General features: G+C 37.9%; 1 protein-coding gene across 1 annotated transcript in view; it reads right to left on the reverse strand.

Annotated features, from left to right (window-relative positions):
• col1a2 (collagen, type I, alpha 2) overlaps nucleotides 1-17,836 on the reverse strand; it is a 40,887-nt gene extending 23,051 nt beyond the window's left edge. Inside the window, exons 1-17 of the mRNA XM_088600532.1 lie at nucleotides 17,630-17,836; nucleotides 15,941-15,942; nucleotides 13,751-13,786; nucleotides 11,966-12,049; nucleotides 10,142-10,198; nucleotides 8,590-8,634; nucleotides 8,425-8,478; nucleotides 8,263-8,316; nucleotides 7,604-7,657; nucleotides 6,949-7,002; nucleotides 5,795-5,848; nucleotides 5,390-5,434; nucleotides 4,365-4,463; nucleotides 3,670-3,723; nucleotides 2,461-2,559; nucleotides 2,321-2,365; nucleotides 514-612 (exon numbers count right to left, since the gene is read on the reverse strand). Of these exons, the coding sequence (XP_088456658.1) occupies nucleotides 514-612; nucleotides 2,321-2,365; nucleotides 2,461-2,559; nucleotides 3,670-3,723; nucleotides 4,365-4,463; nucleotides 5,390-5,434; nucleotides 5,795-5,848; nucleotides 6,949-7,002; nucleotides 7,604-7,657; nucleotides 8,263-8,316; nucleotides 8,425-8,478; nucleotides 8,590-8,634; nucleotides 10,142-10,198; nucleotides 11,966-12,049; nucleotides 13,751-13,786; nucleotides 15,941-15,942; nucleotides 17,630-17,699 (1,005 nt within the window). The 5' untranslated portion in view covers nucleotides 17,700-17,836. The remainder of the gene's footprint in view (nucleotides 1-513; nucleotides 613-2,320; nucleotides 2,366-2,460; nucleotides 2,560-3,669; nucleotides 3,724-4,364; nucleotides 4,464-5,389; nucleotides 5,435-5,794; nucleotides 5,849-6,948; nucleotides 7,003-7,603; nucleotides 7,658-8,262; nucleotides 8,317-8,424; nucleotides 8,479-8,589; nucleotides 8,635-10,141; nucleotides 10,199-11,965; nucleotides 12,050-13,750; nucleotides 13,787-15,940; nucleotides 15,943-17,629) is intronic.
• Nucleotides 17,837-19,344: the final 1,508 nt, after the last annotated feature.

Raw genomic sequence — 19,344 nt, forward strand, 5'->3', positions numbered from 1 at the left:
GCAGAATTCAGTTTTAAGACTGTAAGTAAGCTGGGAAAAGGGGCTAAATGGTTAATGTAAAAATCTGAACGTTCAATGTTTCAACTAAAAAATATACTACAGCAGAAAATAGGGATGTATGAAAGTACTACAGTTGATGCTAAAAATGCTTAATGTTATTTCTAACTATAGAAACTAAAAAAAAACACCATTCTTTTGGAGTTAATAATTGGGAAATGAGTCTGTCATTCTGCACCATAGGCATATTACAGAGTTCATCATAGACAGAGGGATATATTTTGTTAAATACTGAGATATGTATTTGTTATTTAGCAATTTGAAACTTTTCTCACTGTGCAGGTCAAAATCAGTCTGTAAATTGGCTCTGTGTTACAAGGATTAAAGAGGTGGTTTGCCTTCAATTTGTCCACAGAGGGAAATACTATACTTAGTTTTAGTGTTTAATCTTTGAAAACAAATGCACCAGTTCCCTCCCACCACGTGCTGAACAGACGCTGTGCAGAAGTTACTCACACTGTTGCCTCTGGGTCCGGCGGCACCAGAAGGTCCTTGTGGGCCAGGGCCTCCTCTGGGGCCTGGGAAACCGGGGGCTCCAGCAATACCAGGGGGACCCTGCAGAGAACAACACAGAGCCCCACTTCAGTGAGCTCACAGCCGGTGCTCCCTAGCTATCGAAAACACAGCACGCTCCTGCTGAGACTGTGCCCCACTGAGAAGAGCATGATGGGACAGTGCCTGGTAAGATGTGACACCCCCAAGGACGGGGGCTTCAGGATTTAACTGGTGTAATCTTTTGTGGTCTGGAACTTTGATCAGCATGATTACAGTAGTTATTAATGACATCACAGCACACAGCATCAAAGAAGCCCATATAGCAAAATACTTTACTGATCAGAAATGATCTAAAATACAGCTATTGGATTTTGGTGGCATGCATGCCGCCCATCTGTAAGGAATGCATGTGAATGAGTGAACAATAATATGTGGATGAGATTGGGAGTAAAAGTGTCACACAATGGCTTCATGTTTGTAAGTACTGTACAAAGGAGATTCCAGTGTTAGCAGGTACAGTGTGTAAAATCCGATGAACGTCAAATTAATTTGCTTGCTTCACATATTTCCATGATTGTCATTCAATGCAGTGACAATCATCCATTTGAGAAAAGCTAAACCACTTGGGTATTTGGAGCCATTGATGCTAACTGTAAGATTATACATACAGTATATCAAGATCTATACAGTATATAAGATTAGACATTTTATCTTGGTGTGAAAAAGTGAAAAGGGCACTGTAGCCTCCAGGACTGGCTGCCCTCAGTCCAGTGTTATACAATCATATATTGCAGATGTTTACTTCCTGACAGTAGCGATGCGTTTGTGTTTTGTTGCTCCAGGTAAGAGGAAGCTCTTACATCCTGTAGGATTTCACTGCGCGTAGTCATTTATACAGCAGTGTGTTGCGAGCAGTTCTGACACTTGACTAATGAGAAGGTTGTGGGCTCAGATCCTGAGTGTGGCACTTGAGCTACAGGGCTGTATGCCTGAGCATGGTGCTTCATTCTGACTGCTCCAGCAATCCAGTAAAATGCTCATCCAGAGCAAAGTGAAAACTCATGGCTGTTTTGTTTTCTTTCCAAGCAGTGTTTAAGCTGTAAGCTGATGTTTTCCCAAGTTTATAAAGTCAACGGTAACAGTATCCAGCTGCCTGGCACACATTGCTCAAATCCGCCTTTTAAGACGTGAAGCCATTGTTTGACACTTGGTAGAGATGGCTAGATGTAAGCTATAAAGCAGCTTTATGCCACTCTTCCTGTTTATTCATTTTTAATAAAGCTTACCTGGATAACTCATTAGATGTCATTTAGAAAACAATTATTAATGTTGCCATATTCATTTTAATTCCCACAACCTTTATTATATCACGAAATACTACAATGAAGAGGGTGGGTGGGGATTAATTTTCCAGTCAGGATAAAATTGAGCGAAGTGGTTAATTTAAAAAAGGTGATGAACTGTGATGATGGTTCCTGGCACCGTAAATAAAACGAACTGTACATTCAGAAGAGATCTGCAGTTTCTGTAACTGAAGTGTGTTAGTCTGTGGTCTGCTATTGTACTGTTTTCCTCCATTAAGCTTTAAAACAGTGATCTCGCACATTTCTAGAATTAAATTTCCAGAAATGCCATTTATTGCCCTCATCAGGGCTTCAGCTGTAATTTCCAGAGGAGATTCTCAAATCTGCATGTGCCTGCTACTCTGTCAGGATCTGTCCTAATATGCAGCTCTGAAACAAAGACAAAGGAAGTGTGGATTACTTACAGCAGCTCCTTTAGCTCCAGACAGACCATTGTTGCCAGGATTTCCCTAAAAGACAAGCGAAAAGGACCAGTGAGGTATGAACTCATCAAAGTCAAGGTGAAGCTGACACGGCAGGGGACCTGACCCCCGTGAATACTTACAGGAGGACCCGCGGGACCCACAGCACCAGCAGGACCTGGCTCACCACGTGCACCCTGAGGTCCAGTAGGACCATTGGCACCAGCAGCGCCATTCTCTCCCTGAGAGAAAACACAACATGGAAGAAATCTTCAGGGATCATGAACTACAGAATCAGATAATGACAATCATGGACAATCATAGAGGCCTAAAAAAACTATTTTTTTTAACTTTCTTCTGCAGTAAAACACCACACACCATTAAATACAGTATATACATCTATGTTTCTGCTTCACATATCCTTCTTCCGGGAGCATGTTTAAATGCATACAGTGGGGATATATTTACAGGTTTCTGGTGATGCTAGGAGTACAGCCCTTTATTAAACATGTCCTAGGGAAAATCAGTTAAACACTTTTATAATGTCAGCAAGGATAAATGACAGCAAGGAATAACATTTAGAGAAAATACCATTACAATTTACAATGGTATATTTATAAAAGTGTTATAATACTGTCTGCTTGTGTGAGTGTGATCTGATTATAATTAGTTATGCTTGTGATAACCAATTTGTGATGCGTGATCCTGCTACAATCAATTAGAAATTACTGTAAATAACCCACAATATCTCAACAGTCTTATAGTAAAGTAAAACAGTTTTTTACTTAATAAACAATGTCCTCCTTTTATAACCTGTAATTAGCAGGTTGTTACTCAAACATTGCAGTGCATTCCCAAGACAATACAGGGTAGCTACAGAAAAGCTTTGCCCCTTGAGACTGTCCTGTACTTTTCAGTTTTGAGATCAGTCACATTACTTTTCACACACTGACTATGTCAGAAATAGTGAGACAAGTTGACTGGCACATCCATTAGGAAGGGAATTTAGGGAATATAATTTGAAACTATAAAATAATCCATGAGTGTATATTGTGACGTATAATGATCATATTCCCTCTGAAGCGATATTGTAAGTATATATCCTAAGAGAAAGCTGTTCTCTTTCTTTCACTCCACAGGGAGTTTTGCATAAGGCAAAGTGATTAGAATACTGTAAAAGACAATGACAGCAATGCTATTCAAGAGACAGGAAGAGGCATAGTCAACTGAAGCATTAACATACTGTATGTGAACAGCAAATGTGTGTCATGGTTTTTCCTTGTGTTCTTTTCAGGGCTGTGGACCAAATGAAAGACAAAGTAAAAAGAAACAGGATATTCAGATGAACTCACCTTCTGACCAGGGGCACCAGGGAATCCTGGAGGACCTGCAGCGCCAATGGGACCCTAAACAAGAAAAAAAAATTGCAAATGTAATTTCCTACTCCGGGAGTCTTAATACAGTGTAATCGTGCAGTCCATCAATAGGATGCCGTTCTGCATGAGTTTAGAGACCTGCACCAGAGATTGCCAAGCATGTTATGTCAAACAGATAAAGGCAAACTGACATGACACTCTGGCCTACAATACAGTATGGCCTTCACCAGGTTGTTTGAAGGCACACCGTGCCATCTGTTTCGTGATTTTAAAATATTTTTTACCATCCCTATTTCATAATACTTGACTGCTCGGTACAAGAGCATCCAACAGCCACTTGCATATTGATTGCTAAGTCCCTATTACAAGACTATGGCAATGAAACATTTCTAACTGTATATCTGAGCCCTATAGAGAATATACAGTTCATCAATCAAGCATTTCTTTCATGCATGCACTTGGCTTTCTAAAGCTTAGAAACCCCCTATTAAATCCCCAGTTACTCCACTATGATACAGTATTTTGTGATTTTATGTACTGTAACTGTGCAATCTGCTAGTCATTTCATTGGCTTCCTGGAAGTCAAATGATTTTCTTTTCAATATTGCATCGTATCTTTTGCGCTCTTGAGTCTGACCTGCGTCTTCTGCTGAGGCGGGGAAGATACTTACAGCGGGGCCGGTGGGGCCAGCGTTGCCATCGCTTCCACGAGCACCAGCGGAGCCGCCAGGACCAACGCGACCTCTCTCACCCGGGAGACCACGAGCGCCCTGGTGGAACAGATCAGGCACTGCTCAGGGACACTCACGCCAAGCCAAGGGCACTGTCACCCCAGTGTTCCTCGTCTGAAACTCCTTGATGCTGGGAGTTTAGTTTGCAGCCTTCCTAAACTGCCGCTTAGACTTCTGCTAAACTGCCATTTTAGCATCCAGGGTATTTTTATTGCTGGATTTGTGGCTATAACTTATTAAACTATAAGACCCACGTGTAAGTTTTATACACAAGATGAAATTGCATAAACATTCTACAAAAGGTGAACAGTCTGAACCTCATCCTATCCAGTATACTTAACAACAAGAAGATCGCTGTCCTGAATGGCTCACACACAGAACTAGGTTAAGCTCTTAGACTTACATGACACACAATTGTGGGTTTTTTTTTGCTTAGTGCTTTACAGCCAGATAACAATTTTATTAACTAAAATGGTTTGATCTCCCAGTCCGCTATAGACTTTCCATGGACTGCACTGTGACACAAATGATGTAATCTGTGATTATAACTGTTTACTGAAACTTTGTGATTTTCAAGTATTTATTCTTAGTGTAGCAAATACAAAATGTATCTGCCTGTGAGAGGTGGAGGGGCTTTTGTATCTTTTATACACTTTCCATTTCAGAGTGGAAGTAGTGGAAATTGAACAGAATGTGGGAATAGTATGGGCATGAGCAACTGTGTAAACTTCTGCTTTCTTCACGATTATAAAAATAAAAAAATGTTAGAATTTGTTATCATTATAAATGCTATGGTAAGGAGGTCTTTAAGGACTGGATCTTTGAGAAAAACTACTGTAGGAGACCACGAATGTTCTCAATCAAGTGTAAATAACTAACCTAGATGGAACCCCAAATGTATAACCCCATCTTTATCTGTAGTTTGTATAGGGAGGAAGACTATTATAATTTAGGAGGATACCTACCATCTGACCAGGAGTACCGTTCTCACCATGAGCACCAGGTTCACCCTGTGGGTTTAAGAGAAGTAATTATTATAACATAGAACCAGCAGAACAAAAGGGATTAATCATACTTCATATGTGTACAACAGCCATCACATATTGTGGTATTCATATGTTACAAAAGATGCACTATTACCCAGTGAACTATTGAACACTACAATAGAAGTTACTACAGTCTGTTATTCGAAGGTCTACAATTTTGAAGCCAAATCTTTGTCCTTTAGTAAAATCAAGCTTCACTTTCTCCTCTGCTGTTCTTCGTCGAACCGGGCCGATGAACCCAGCAGCTGCTGCGTCTTATAATAAGTGTCATTCTGAGATCGAGAAGAACAATCTGTCCTCTACTCAAAGCTCGGTTGTCATTACCTTGGATCCAGCAGCTCCAGGCTCTCCTTTGCGTCCATCCAAGCCAGTGTAACCCTATGAGAAAGACAGAAGGACAATATTCAGGACTTGTCTCTGGTACAGTACGTGATACAGTATTACAGTATAATTCACACTAATTGTTACACTGTAGGGTTTTCCTGGAATCCATGACATATTGTCAAAGGACATGGAAGGTGAATCTTAGAAATACTCCTAGTATCTTGCTGTTTGTTTAAAATTGATATTTTTAACATTCATGTGTTAAGAGCCACTTGCTTGATACTGTATATGAAAACAGCTCACATCTTGTAGAACACATAACTCAATTTTGATCACCTTCAAAACATTGTATTAGCCCTTGGAATGTAATCATATACAGGAGTTAAATATATGAAAAGCCTATATACTGTACATTATGCATATTTAAAATGTCTTAATACGCATTATGATTCATACATTTGATTCAACAAAAGCATGCTTCAATTCCATCTAATCAATTGGTCATCATTTCTGACGTCACGCAGTTGCCAGAAACAAGGTAATTCTATCATGTGCATTATATGTAAATATACAGTAAGTGACAGATTTGTGATTTGCCAGCAATGAGAGCTGTTTAAGTCTTGTGTTATGTGTTTAGGTTATGTGTAGATGTACTTTTCTGGGATTGTATAGCAGGGCCCGCTACATCTTCTACACAATGTTTTTGAAAGTGTTTGTTTGTTCAGGAAAAATACACATTTTCTACTTCGCATAGCTGTGGTAGGCTTGCATTCTTTTTCATTACAAATATTCATAATATGAGATGTTTTAATCAATTAATAATTGAAAGAGGTTTACCACTTATAGGGGCATAATGAAATGTAAGGGTATTTGAAATGAGAAAGTGTTTTCATCTTTAACTTGTTCAGCTCTACAGGGCCTTTTTTGGTGTTACCTTTTTTTCTTTAGAAGGAATTCTGCATCATTTGGTTTTCAAGTTTGTATTTCCTCGTTCCTCATTGCACCTGTCTTTTGGAAAAAGACAGAGGAGGCAATGAGGAACAAGGAAGTAAACATGTTCCTCTGTAGGATAGAGGGAAATAGTACCAAATGGTTCTATAGAACTGAACACGTTAAGTTTCACTTTCCCAGTCCTAATAAAAAACAGCACTCACTCTGTGTCCCTTCATTCCAGGAAGACCAGGGGTTCCAGGGAAACCACGAGCTCCCTGCAGGAATGAGAAAGAAAAGATGTTTAGCCAGTGTTTTGCAGCAGAAGATCATTGCTTCATGACGTATAGATATGGAAAGGTTGAAGGTTTTGAAACTGCACAATGAAATATCCCAACAATATACACAGCATTGTCTACTGATAACTGCTGTGTCCCTTAGGTCAGAGATTTTGAAACCATATCTACCGTAAATAAATACTGAAAACTTAAAAAATGATATCACCCATGGAGTATAAGAATGGCTGGAAATGAATGCATTTTTCAAAGGAGAATCCTAGACAGACATAGAAGGGTGACTTTCAGTATCATTTGGTATTCATTGACAAATCTGAGTTTTGGTTCATATCGTACATGTTCTTCTTATGGCTACATGTGGCTACAGTATGTACTATTTCCTGGCAGCAAAGCATGATAGAGGCTTCTACTTGTGATTTCTTGCCAACTGGGCGTCTGATGTAGAATTCCTGATCAATTCCTATAGTTTGAAAGATAGAAAGATAGTATTCCTCAGCATCCACTACAGTCAGTCAGAAACAGGCAGGATAGCCACATGATAAAGACAGAGCTATTGTCTACTCTGCTGCATTCTGTGTCGTACCTGAGCACCAGCGGGGCCTCTGTCACCAGGTTTGCCAGATCTACCAGGGTTGCCCTGCAAAGAAAAATAGTAAGGTTCACCATTGTTCCTAACATACAATGTATTTGCACACAGCTGTCTACATCTGAAAGCCAAAGTTCATGTACAAAGAATAGGCAGGTGGGTCCAAGAGTTATCTGTGGAACAAAGAACCTGCAATAATACACAGAAGCACAGAAATTACTTACAAATTACCGCTACCCTATGTTTGTTAAATTTACTATTATTTCATTATTTTCAATACATTCTTTTTGTTATTTAATAAGGGCATAATCCTAAAGGTTTGACTTTGCAAAGACCTCTATGGGAATGGGAGTCCTTTGACTGCTGACATGCACAGCAGCATTCAATTTCCAAATGATACTGAGCAAAGCTAAACATTAGAAAGCCATCAGAAAATTCAGTTCAATTGCAAGGACATCCTGTGACATGGAAATGCTAAGGTGTGGATTGTGGTAAAGAAGGAAGACTCACCTTGAGTGTTTTTTAAACACATATAGTGTGTGGTAGAGAATAAGGAAACAGAAGAAATCATTTGGCTTGCACAAACTGGGTGCCAGCGTTCTGTGACTGTCTGCATGCAGTACAAAGATGTATTACAAGCTTCTAACAATACTTACATCTTCACCAGGTTTTCCAGATGCTCCTGGGGGTCCACGAGCACCAACTGGGCCCTTAACAAATACAGAAAATGAAAGTCATGATTCTAGGTCACCTCAATGGTGGACTGACCATGCAGGCAAAAACTGACAGAGCAGGCTGTACAACAAAGTTGTTCTTACGGTCTGTCCTGGTTCTCCGGGCTCTCCAGGGTGTCCCTGGAAACCTTGAGGACCCTACACATGGAAAAGAAGAAGACAAAATGTTAGTTTTGTTTAATGAGGTCAGGCTTTGCTTTATTACAATAGGCTTCCATTAAAACTCTCATTGTAAAGTGGGATACTTACAGGTGCACCTGGAGGTCCAGCAGGGCCTCTAAGTCCCATCAGACCCTGGTAAAACGAACAGCAGAGAAGAAGGGTGAGGAGCCGCCACTGGAATAGGTAGCCTGGAGAACTATCATTTCGGGCAAGAGGGCAACAGCCTGTTGTAATCCGAGCTGGTAAGACTCAGGGCAGCCTGGAGCCCATCCTGCTAGCACAGGGCACATGAAGGGTCTGTGCCAGTCCATCACAGGGCATATGCACAAACGCAGAGATATACAGACACCATGTTATACAGACGCCATGTAAACCTAGCCTGCCACCTTTAGGAGGCAGAGAGGAACGCGTAGCACCTGCAGGAAACTCAACTGGATATGGGGAGAACACACACATAGAAGGGGCCCCAGGCCAAAATCGAACGCAGGACCCAAGAGCTCTGAGACAGCAGTGTTAGTTGCCACAAATCCATGCCACTCATGTTTAAAAAAAAATCCCATTACATCTCAAATGGATAATTGCTTTAATAAGTAATCAGATTACATCAAAAGTAAGGTACTGCATTGATTATCTAACCATGTATACCATTTTAGACATGGACTGCCAAGATTCTAAGGTAAAATAAACTCCGAAAAAGCCATTGCATTTGATTAATTTTCTTTTCTAATGTTTATATTAGAACATATATATATATTAGCTAGTTTATATTTGAACTAAAGAAAAATAAGACGTTTGGTGCATTTATCCTTGCAGTGGTATCACATTCAGTTGCAGAATATCATAATGTAGCTGCACTATTATGTAACGTCACTGACCAACAATATAGTTTGTCTGTCTAAAAGGCTAATTAAATAACATTACAGAGATCATATATTAAGTTTCTATTAGGGTCTGTGGTCCTTATTGATGCTCTTGGTGAACTTGGTGATGGATCTTCTATCTTGTTCTTGTTCATATTCTCAATGTATAGTATCGAGCTTCTTGTATGTCACTATTATAAAAACTAAATGACATTTCAGTCTCAGTTTAAAATATATTGTTTAATAATTGATACACTAGTTGTATGTTCCGTTCAGAAAACAAAGTATATCTTTTCTGAGACTAAATCCCTGTCAAGTTAGTATATGCAAGGGAAAACACTGTTTTGTCCATCTCTGGAATGCAGCCATGGAATTTTGCAAGGGTCATAACTGAACAAATCCTCAGGCATTTCCTGAACAGCATTTTACTGTAATTAAACCAATCCAAAAAGGAAGGCAATGCAAAAGGCAAGGGTGCGTGTGCTTTGGGGTATTTACAAACAGCTTGCAAATAATTCTGCTGTGGCTCACATTTATATTATGTTATATTGTCATGTTATAATTATGACAGATATAATTCTTCATACACTCATTTACTTTGGGCCAAATGAATGTATATATCAAATATATATCAAAACAATCTTTTGGTTATTGAAGTGAATTCTTCAAGGATCTACATAATTTCATGGTAGCGAGGTGGGATTGCAGTATAGTACTGTATATACTGTACAGTGTTTGTCTGACCAGGGAAATGCAGTTTGATCAGAATGTACTCTTACCATGGGTCCTGGGCCTGGGTCTGCGGATTTTGTTTGGTCATACTGAGCAGCAAAGTTCTGTTAAAGAAAAACAGGGCAACGTAAACACATTTGCAAGGTGTTGCTCAGATATTGCAATACCAGTTTCTTATGTTATGTAAGCTATCAATAACATGCCTTTAACTACTTATATGTTTGCATATGTATACAGGCTACCATGTAAATCAGTAAACAGTAAAATATATCAGCAAGAGATAAAAGGTTTTCCTAATGTCTCGTTAAAAACTAAATAACAAAAGAATATTGTTCTCAAGACCTATAGCATACATGTGCACCTATTGGCATTCCAGCCCATTACTGAAATTGCTGTACATGAATATTAGGCTACAGTACTGAAAATGCTTCATTTGGAAGCATGGATGGGCATTTTATGTGGCTCTGAAAATTAAAATATTGATTAGGGTTAGGTTGAGCTTCAAAGACAAGCTCATCTGGACTAATGGTTAAAATAATAAAAATAGCTCAATAAAAAAATAATGATAAGGGCAAATATTGTTTTATGGAATTTGCCTACCAACAATAACTACTTTTTATTACTCACTAATTTTATTTATAATTATTACTACTTATTTCATAATTATATTAAAAATAACAGGATATTTATAAAATAGTTTTTAGGATTTATTACTTTTTAAAGAATATTAGGAAAGAATGATGTATAGTAACAGCCACAACTGCTGTTATTTTAGAACAGCATTTGGATTTGCTAGTTCTTAGTTGTGAATGAGGATGACAGAGACGCATGATGTCAATTTAAAACTACTCAGAAATAATGATCTTTTAAGCTCCCTGATGGAGCAACAAGACTGTAAAACTGCAGGTTTGCTTTCAGAAGTAATTATTCTCATTTATATTCCACATTCTCAAAAGAAGTCTGTAAACTCTTTAAGAAAAATTGAAACCAGGCCCGCACAAATTCTTAACACAGCACATGAGATCATTTTAGAAATTTAGAATTACACCATACTGTATTTGGTGTGTGAGAATGCAGGAAAATTGTCTTGAATGAGAAGACTTAAATCTTTTACAGCTGTTTTTTGCATTTCATTGTTTAAATACAGATGTAAGCGAAGTGACTACATAAGGCCATTTCATCAAATGATCTAAAAAATACAACTTAATGAGCCTTGAAAAGTGAAACAAACCAAATAAACTCATAAGATTAAAACGAGGAGTCTAGCTTTTATAACTTTCATAAACACTCAAAACCCCAAATGCACTGGGGATATGGCTGAAACAATGCTCACTTTATATCTCTTGGAGACAACCAATGTCACTAAGCATGTTTTGAATCACTATTGGTCACACCCTACTGCATTAGTACATTCATTTTCTGAGTTCTTAAAGGTACTGTGTATTTTACATTAAGCATAAATGCATTCTTACCTCTGGTGTTCCAATAAATATAGAAACCACTGTACATGTTTAGACAACTAACAAGATAGGCTGCATCAACACAAGCAATGTAGCCTATGCTATGATAAACTGATTCTACAATACTGTAGTTAGGCTTTCAGCAGCTTACGTCATCACTTTTCTGTTATTGTATTCAATAGATATGACTAGGAGTTTAACCACAGGCTACGGCATTGCAGGGGAACCTGAACAGGTATTTCCCAATACCCTCTTTGGCCATGTGGGGTCACTGTAAGGGCAGAACGTCACAGGAGGTGGCACAGCCTACTGACGGACATGATGGGCACACTGTACTTCAAGATCCCCAGAGGAGGGAGTCTGTAGGGCCTGGGCTTCTTGTTGTGGAAAAGCAAGAAATTGTGAACTTACTCCTCCGAGGCCAGGTGGGCCAGGGGGGCCAGGGGGACCAGGAAGACCGGGCTTGCCATCTCTACCAGGGACACCAGGAAGACCCTGCCAGTGGAGCAGAGAACAGATCCTTGTGAGAAACACAGGCGGAGCCAACACAGTGACAGCATGGCGACATGACTGCTAACATGGCTGGAATCGACATGCGTCATAACCTTACTGAACAGCATCGGGCTCACCAGTGTTAAAACTATATATTCAGAAATAACTGAAATAATGAAGAAAGGACAAGAGGCTTGAGTACATGCAAAATTTCAAGAATGTTTTTGGTATAAGACAATAGCAACATATGGGGGGTAGATTTGAATAAGAATGGAAGTTTGTTGGCCAGTCTTAATTAAAGGCAAGGGTTAATAATATTTTTAATTCCACATAATATAATCAGTTGAAAAACAGGTCTGAAAGGATGAGAAAGGCACGGCTGAATTGAACAGTGTACACTAATTCTATATTTTAAAAATGTACAGCTATCACTGTGACCACAGGAACTATAACCACAAATAACAATAGCAGTAGGGCCAAACACATTTCTATAAGGAAACCCAAAAAGAGAAAAAGCAAGAGGTGAGCAAAAAGATTTCCCATCTGTTTTGACACAGTTATACTGTTCTTAAATGAGGAGGTGGTGTATCGATTCATCCAAGGCACTGTGCAGGTTTTTAAATTTTCACTACTGTGTGTACTTTGTAGTCAGTCACCACAGTGTGTACACTACAGTCAATCACAACAGGGAGTATACTACAGTCAATCACTACAGTCAATCACTACAGTGAGTACATTATAGTCAATCACTACTGTAAGTACACTACAGTCAATCACTATGATCACAACAGTGAGTGCACTACTGTCATTCACTACAGTCAATCACAACAAGGAGTACACTACAGTCAATCACTACAGTCAATCACAACAGGGATTACACTACAGTCAATAACTACAGTGAGTACACTATAGCCAGTCACTACTGTGAGAACACTACAGTCAACCACTACAGTCACAACAGTGAGTGCACTACTGTCAATCACAACAGGGAGTACACTTTAGCCAATCACTACTGTAAATACACTACAGTCACAACAGTGAGTGCACTACTATCATTCACTACAGTCAATCACAACAGTGATTACACTACAGTCAATCACAACAGTGAGTGCACTACTGTCATTCACCACAGTCAATCACAACAGTGAGTGCACTACAGTCAATCACAACAGTGAGTGCGCTACAGTCAATCACAACAGTCAATCACAACAGTGAGTGCACTACAGTCAATCACAACAGTGAGTGCACTACTGTCATTCCGTACAGTCAATCACTATAGTGAGTACACTACAGTCAGTCACTAGTTAATCACTACAATGAATATACTACAATCACTTCTGTAAGAACACTATAATACATGACTACAGTAAATCACCTTGCATAAATCATAACAGTGAGAATATTACAATCAATAACGACACAACAGGCCATCATTACTATACTACAGTATACACCAAATAGAATCTGCTTCACCCTTAGATTCAGTGTGGAGTTTGGAAAGCTCCAACAATAGAGGCAGATACTGCTACTTTGTGTCGTGTTTATTCAGAGCAAGCTTCCAGCAAGTATGAAAATTGGACAGCTATTTCCATTACAGCCGTACAAATTCGCCACAGCAGGTGCAAGTCTAAACACGTAACGCCCAAAGGTAAAAATCTGCAGCTGCAGGATCTCTGAGATAAAATCAGAATTGTTTCTCCTTACCCTGTCACCTGAGGGCCCTTTGTCTCCCTGAGGACCCTATGGAGGAAACAATACAAATTTTAAAGACAAAGAAGAACAAAGTGCAGGTATACTTTTTTAAATTCAAATCTAGCAAACCTTCTAAGATACTCATATGCATTTGTATTCTTGTTTTTTAAAACTAGGGGTGCATAATTCAGACTGAATCCAATGTTCAGTCACTGAGATTAGACTTGACCATTGATTTAATCAGATAATATTAGTGATTTAGTTTCATTATGTGCAAATCTATCATCTTTCCGCAGTCAGTGTAAGATGTATATAAAGGCCTTTGCGTTTTCCTGGTAGGTATGCAATCAATCATGCATATTACGTTTCTTATCCACAAGGCCTGTTCTTAACAGTGCTTTGTGGTGCTACACATCACATGTGAATTCAAAACATGATACATTATTTAATATTTTATTTGAAATAGTACAGTGCTTACCTTTGGTCCCTGTTGGAAAAAAAAAACAGTTTGAGTTAATTATTAATAATATAGCACTTATTTTCATACATTGTATTTATCAATAAGCTGCAGCACAGTGTATATAGTTGGAATTGACATGGATTACTCATTATAATCCATCATTATAAATTACTTTAACAATACTGAGAAGGATATTATACCCCCCAGTATCATCCACACTAAAGATTTACTACACTAAGTAACTGTAGTTAAAATGGCACAAATGCTGCAGAGAAGAGATGTATATCAGTATTCAGAACTAATTTTAAAAGCACGTGCAGAAAACAGAAAAGACAGAAATATGACATGCTGTAAACACTAATTTCCTTTTTTCTTTGAGTTTTTTTTAACTATTATCGGTTAATATCTTATGCACATTGCCATTAAAGTAACCATGCAACAGAAATGTATTATTATTTATTGAGTCTCAGGATCACAACTGGTTAAAAGAAGTCTGACCTCAGTATATCCATAGTCCTCGGCAAATGGTTTATGGTAAAGCAAAATCCGTCTACCAGTTGCACTTTCCTTTTAATTTTCAATGTTTTCATCTGTTTTTTAAGTCCTTAAATTCAGAATGTCCAGCCCCTTTAGGGGACTGGGCCGAGGGTAGTCTTCACTATTTTACAGACATTTTCGCTGACCAATAGACGTCAGCACAGAGAACGGGCTCTGATCTAGGCTGATGTCATTATTTGAATGAGAAATATTAAAGCCAATATGGAAATTAGTTAATTTGCCTGAAGGGCCATTTCAACCACTACCACCGAGGACTGATAAGAGAGGACAGATGTAACTGTAACTAAAAGGTAAAGTATCTCTAAAGACAAATATAGTTTAAATATAAAAATACTGTCTATAACAAATAGTATGTACTAACCGTTTGGTCTGCAGCATTCAATACGAGATGGGAAAGAAAAAGAGAGAGAAATGGTTACAATGTGAGATGTGAACACTCCAAAGCTTAAATTTCTAAAAAAAAGATGACTGAGGTTTGTTAAAAATACAGTTTTATCATCAATATACTAAATATGAAATCACTCTACATCAAAGTACAGCATTTATTAAAACATAAGGCTGCAGAATGTGTCTCAAGTAAAATCATGAACAATAAAGAACACTGTTTCTTCTAAAAGAGGGGCAAAAATGCATTTTCAATAAAATATGAGAATGATTAAAATTGGGATTAAAACTATCTGCATTAGTAGCCTCCAATATATCTGCTAGTACCCTTTCCTTAGTTTTCTGTTAAAACAGTCTTAGGTCCAGAACAGATAGAAATAATATATATATATATTTTTAATATAAAGTCTTTAGGCCCTTAAGTCAAACACTTTGACACCTATATCTTAAATGTGTCTTACAGAAGAGGAAACATCCAAGTGTTTTGAATACAAATGCCAATAATTGTAACCACAAAAAAACACATCAAATATTTATCTTTATCTTTAATTTTGTGTATACTGCAACTATTATTATTATTGCAAGACACCACTTTTATTAAGATATTTGTCGGCATTGTGTAAGATTGCTCAATTTATTTTAACTTGCATAGATGAGTATCGAATATTCCCAATAGCAATAATTATATAAATTTTTATACGATTATATTCAATTTTGTATCTTTCGTCCTAACTGCCCAAATCTTAGTTTACTTCAACAGGAAATTTCGTTTTTTAAAGTTTTTTTTCCAAGCTCCCTACCGCTAGATGGCGATTAATCGAGTTCACTTTCTCTGATGTCCAATACACGACAGCACAAATTATAGATGTCCCGCAGTAGGAGACGCCACATCCTGTAATCAGCATATCTGGGTTTACAAGTACTTATTAAGTGAAATACTAGTCATTTATATATAGATTTGTAAGTTACTATTTAAACTACCAAGACAAATACCTACATAGCTTTCTCTCACGTAAACTGCCACTGTGCAGGAACCGGTAATTAATCAATTAAAGATAACCAATGGCTATTGTACTGAAGCGTCTAAAATATTTTAATAGAAGAAGGGAAATCAAAAAAGAAACATAAATATTTAATTTCAACGCGAGACTACAGAAACCTAGAAAATGAATCCTTGAATGTTTGATATTTATTTTTTTGCTTTCCAACGCATTCCAAAACTCTAGTGTGTCAAAGGACTGCCACCTTTAATTAGAAATGCCACCGCAACACGTTTAAGAAATATTTACAATCCCATCGCTGTCTTCCACTATATCTGCTCCTCCGTTTTTCTGGATCCTAAATTAACTTCTTTTTTTTTTCGTGATGTTCAAATGTTTCATTGGGTCTCAGATGACAATAACTTAGATCTGATACAGAATCAAATTATAATCCATAAATGTATAACTAAAAAGTAATTTAATTGATCATCCAAGCAGCGTTGTAGACATTTACACTGCAGGCAAAACATTTAAATAGAAATTAAACTTTAAATCGGACAAACTCCCTTTCTGCACCAGGCCCACCAGATGGCGTCTGAACACAGTAAGGAATGCAGCTACTTCTTGGGTTAGGTTACCACTCAATTTCACAAAAAAAGGGAAAAATAAAAAAGGGAAAGAATGAGAAATAGATTTATGCTTAGCCTAAATTATGTACTTTTTAGTTTTTGAATACAATGTGATCCGTAAGTGGGATTTACTTCACGTATTTTAGCTCAAATTACGGTCATAATATGGATTCAGCTAGTTTCTCATACTTTAAAACACGATAAATGGTGTAAAAAAGCATACATGCAAATTATACATCTAATCTACTGCAGATTGCTTCCTGTAATTAAATTTAATTTGGCCTGCCGCCAAGGTTGAAGTCCGAAAGAGGTCTGTTTTACGCCACCAGGGGGCAGATTTCAACCTGTTTGTAAGAACACCCAGAACTTCAAAAGCCTTGAAGAAAACCATCAGTACAACGCCCAAAACTTTCTTCACTACAAACAAAAGTTTCTGAAACAATCCTGAACTTCAAAGGCAATTCTTTTCTCTTTTGATACACTATTCTGATTTTTAGAAGCGTTATTTTTGTCTGCCACAATATTAATGTAAGATCGCGGCAAAAGATGTACTGTAGCCTACTTTTTACTTCATTGCGTTCATTCCTCGTCTAGGAATGAGCAGACATGCCAAATTATTAGAGGGTCTGATCAACTGTATCCTGAGAGCAAAAGAAGAAGCCACCGACCGCCTCAAAAGCAAGCGAATCCGTCTCTTCTACGAGATGGCCATAGGATAATTCACTTTAAATCACAGCACTCTGTCCATGTACTGTACATCTTTTATTTCATGTCCGCGGCAATCAACATTATCTTATGCGCAGTAAGCTCCGTATGGATTCTCTTTATAACAGAAATTGGCTGAAATCCTCGGTAACAAGAAAGTACATTGAAAACTTACATTGGCATGATGCTAGGTAAGAAGTTACTGCAAGCAGCAACACAATCCGAGTATCCACAAAGCTGAGCATGTCTATTGATTAGACATGCAGACTCCTTGTGCTGCAGACCCCCGGGTTTTAACTACAACGAGCAGGCATACAGTTGTGATGACAAGAGTAACTCCAAACTTAGCAGAAACCTGCTGCCGTGATGCTAAAATAATAAAGTCTAATCAGCCCTATTTATATGGCAGGAGGTTCCTTTGTCCGCGTGTCAAAAATCAGCCTCCAGACCAATCGGAGCGCAGCAATCCTAAACTTACTCCCATCCCTGAACACATCCACTGAGTCATGTGGTCCTTATCTCCAGCCTTCCCAGTTCATATTGGCAATGCTGTGGCGATGATGACGAACGCAGGGTTTTAATTAGATCCATTCTTTTGAGGACGTGGACAGTCTGAGGCTTTAAAAAGGAAAAAACTGACTTTTTTTTTCCTGATGCTGTAGTCTCGTCAAACTGGGATGTGGCACATTTGGGCTTCTGACATCTCGGAGGGCAGGAGCTGTCCAGCCGCTAGTAGATACAGTACTGTACCTCCGTACCTAAAGCATCACCTTAGACCAACTCCTCCTTCGAGGCGCGCTTTTTCGGGGACCGAACTTTGAACGTCGGTTATTCAGAACCAAAATAAAACAAAACAAAAAAAGAAAAACCGGATTTGAAAGACTTGACACCATGAAATAAAAGAGCAATTTCGTTTTTTATTTTTGAAAGGGCTGTTGTTTTTAAAGCACAAAGTTTTATGTGTTATGTAATTATGCAACTGTTTTGTGTTTTTAGCCATTGTTTTTTCAACGACCAGGATCGATCCGCAATTAGCTTTTCCTGAAAATATCTGTATGTTTTTAAGAGTTTATTGAAAGCAATATCAGGCTAGGTTTTCTTGCGAGATGTTTTCCCCTAACAGATCGTTTGGGCAGCTCTTCAGACCATACTGTATGAAAATATTGCAAACTTCGTAATATGCACGAATCTCAAACGTGCTGCAGGTCAGATATTGTAATTGACAAAATATTTGTGATTGGGATAGCTTGGTAACAAAAGGGAAGCGTCTTTCGCAAAATTGGTTATTTTAATGTAAATAAATTATTTACAAAAAAAATGTTTCAGGTAAAGCCTGACAACGCGACAATTGTTTCCTTACAACGCGATAAACAAAGCCCAGAATTATACTAAAGGTGCAAAACCTTAATTTTAGGCTTCATAAAATATGTTGTTATTAATGACACAGATATAGTTTTATTAGAATTCCTACTCCTAACTACAGTACATACTGTATCATATACAATTTTATTTTCCCGATAATTAGAGCTATACGCAAAGGCCTATTATAAAAAATCCAGAATAAAGCGCGAGAACGCATTATAATAACCTTCCATTAGAAATTTCGTCGATTTTTATAATCAGCATACAGCTGATTTTATAAAACAAAACAAAAACGCTCTGATGTCTTCCTATTTTAACAACAGTTTATGTGCTATTTTGTATCAAAATTAAATGTTAAAAACTTTGAAAACCAGATTCGGTTTTCTAAGTAAAAGTATACGCATTGCATTATCGCAGCTAGGATTTATACCATTTTCAATAAAGAAAACGCTACAAAAAAAAAAACTTTACGGTTAAAACGAAAAGACAAAAGTAGAAAATTCTTCTGCTGTTCAGAGTGCAGAAGAC

Source organism: Lepisosteus platostomus, chromosome 12 (genome assembly GCF_059453375.1).
Source record: "Lepisosteus platostomus isolate fLepPlt1 chromosome 12, fLepPlt1.hap1, whole genome shotgun sequence".
In the NCBI taxonomy this organism is placed as follows: Eukaryota; Metazoa; Chordata; class Actinopteri; order Semionotiformes; family Lepisosteidae; genus Lepisosteus; species Lepisosteus platostomus.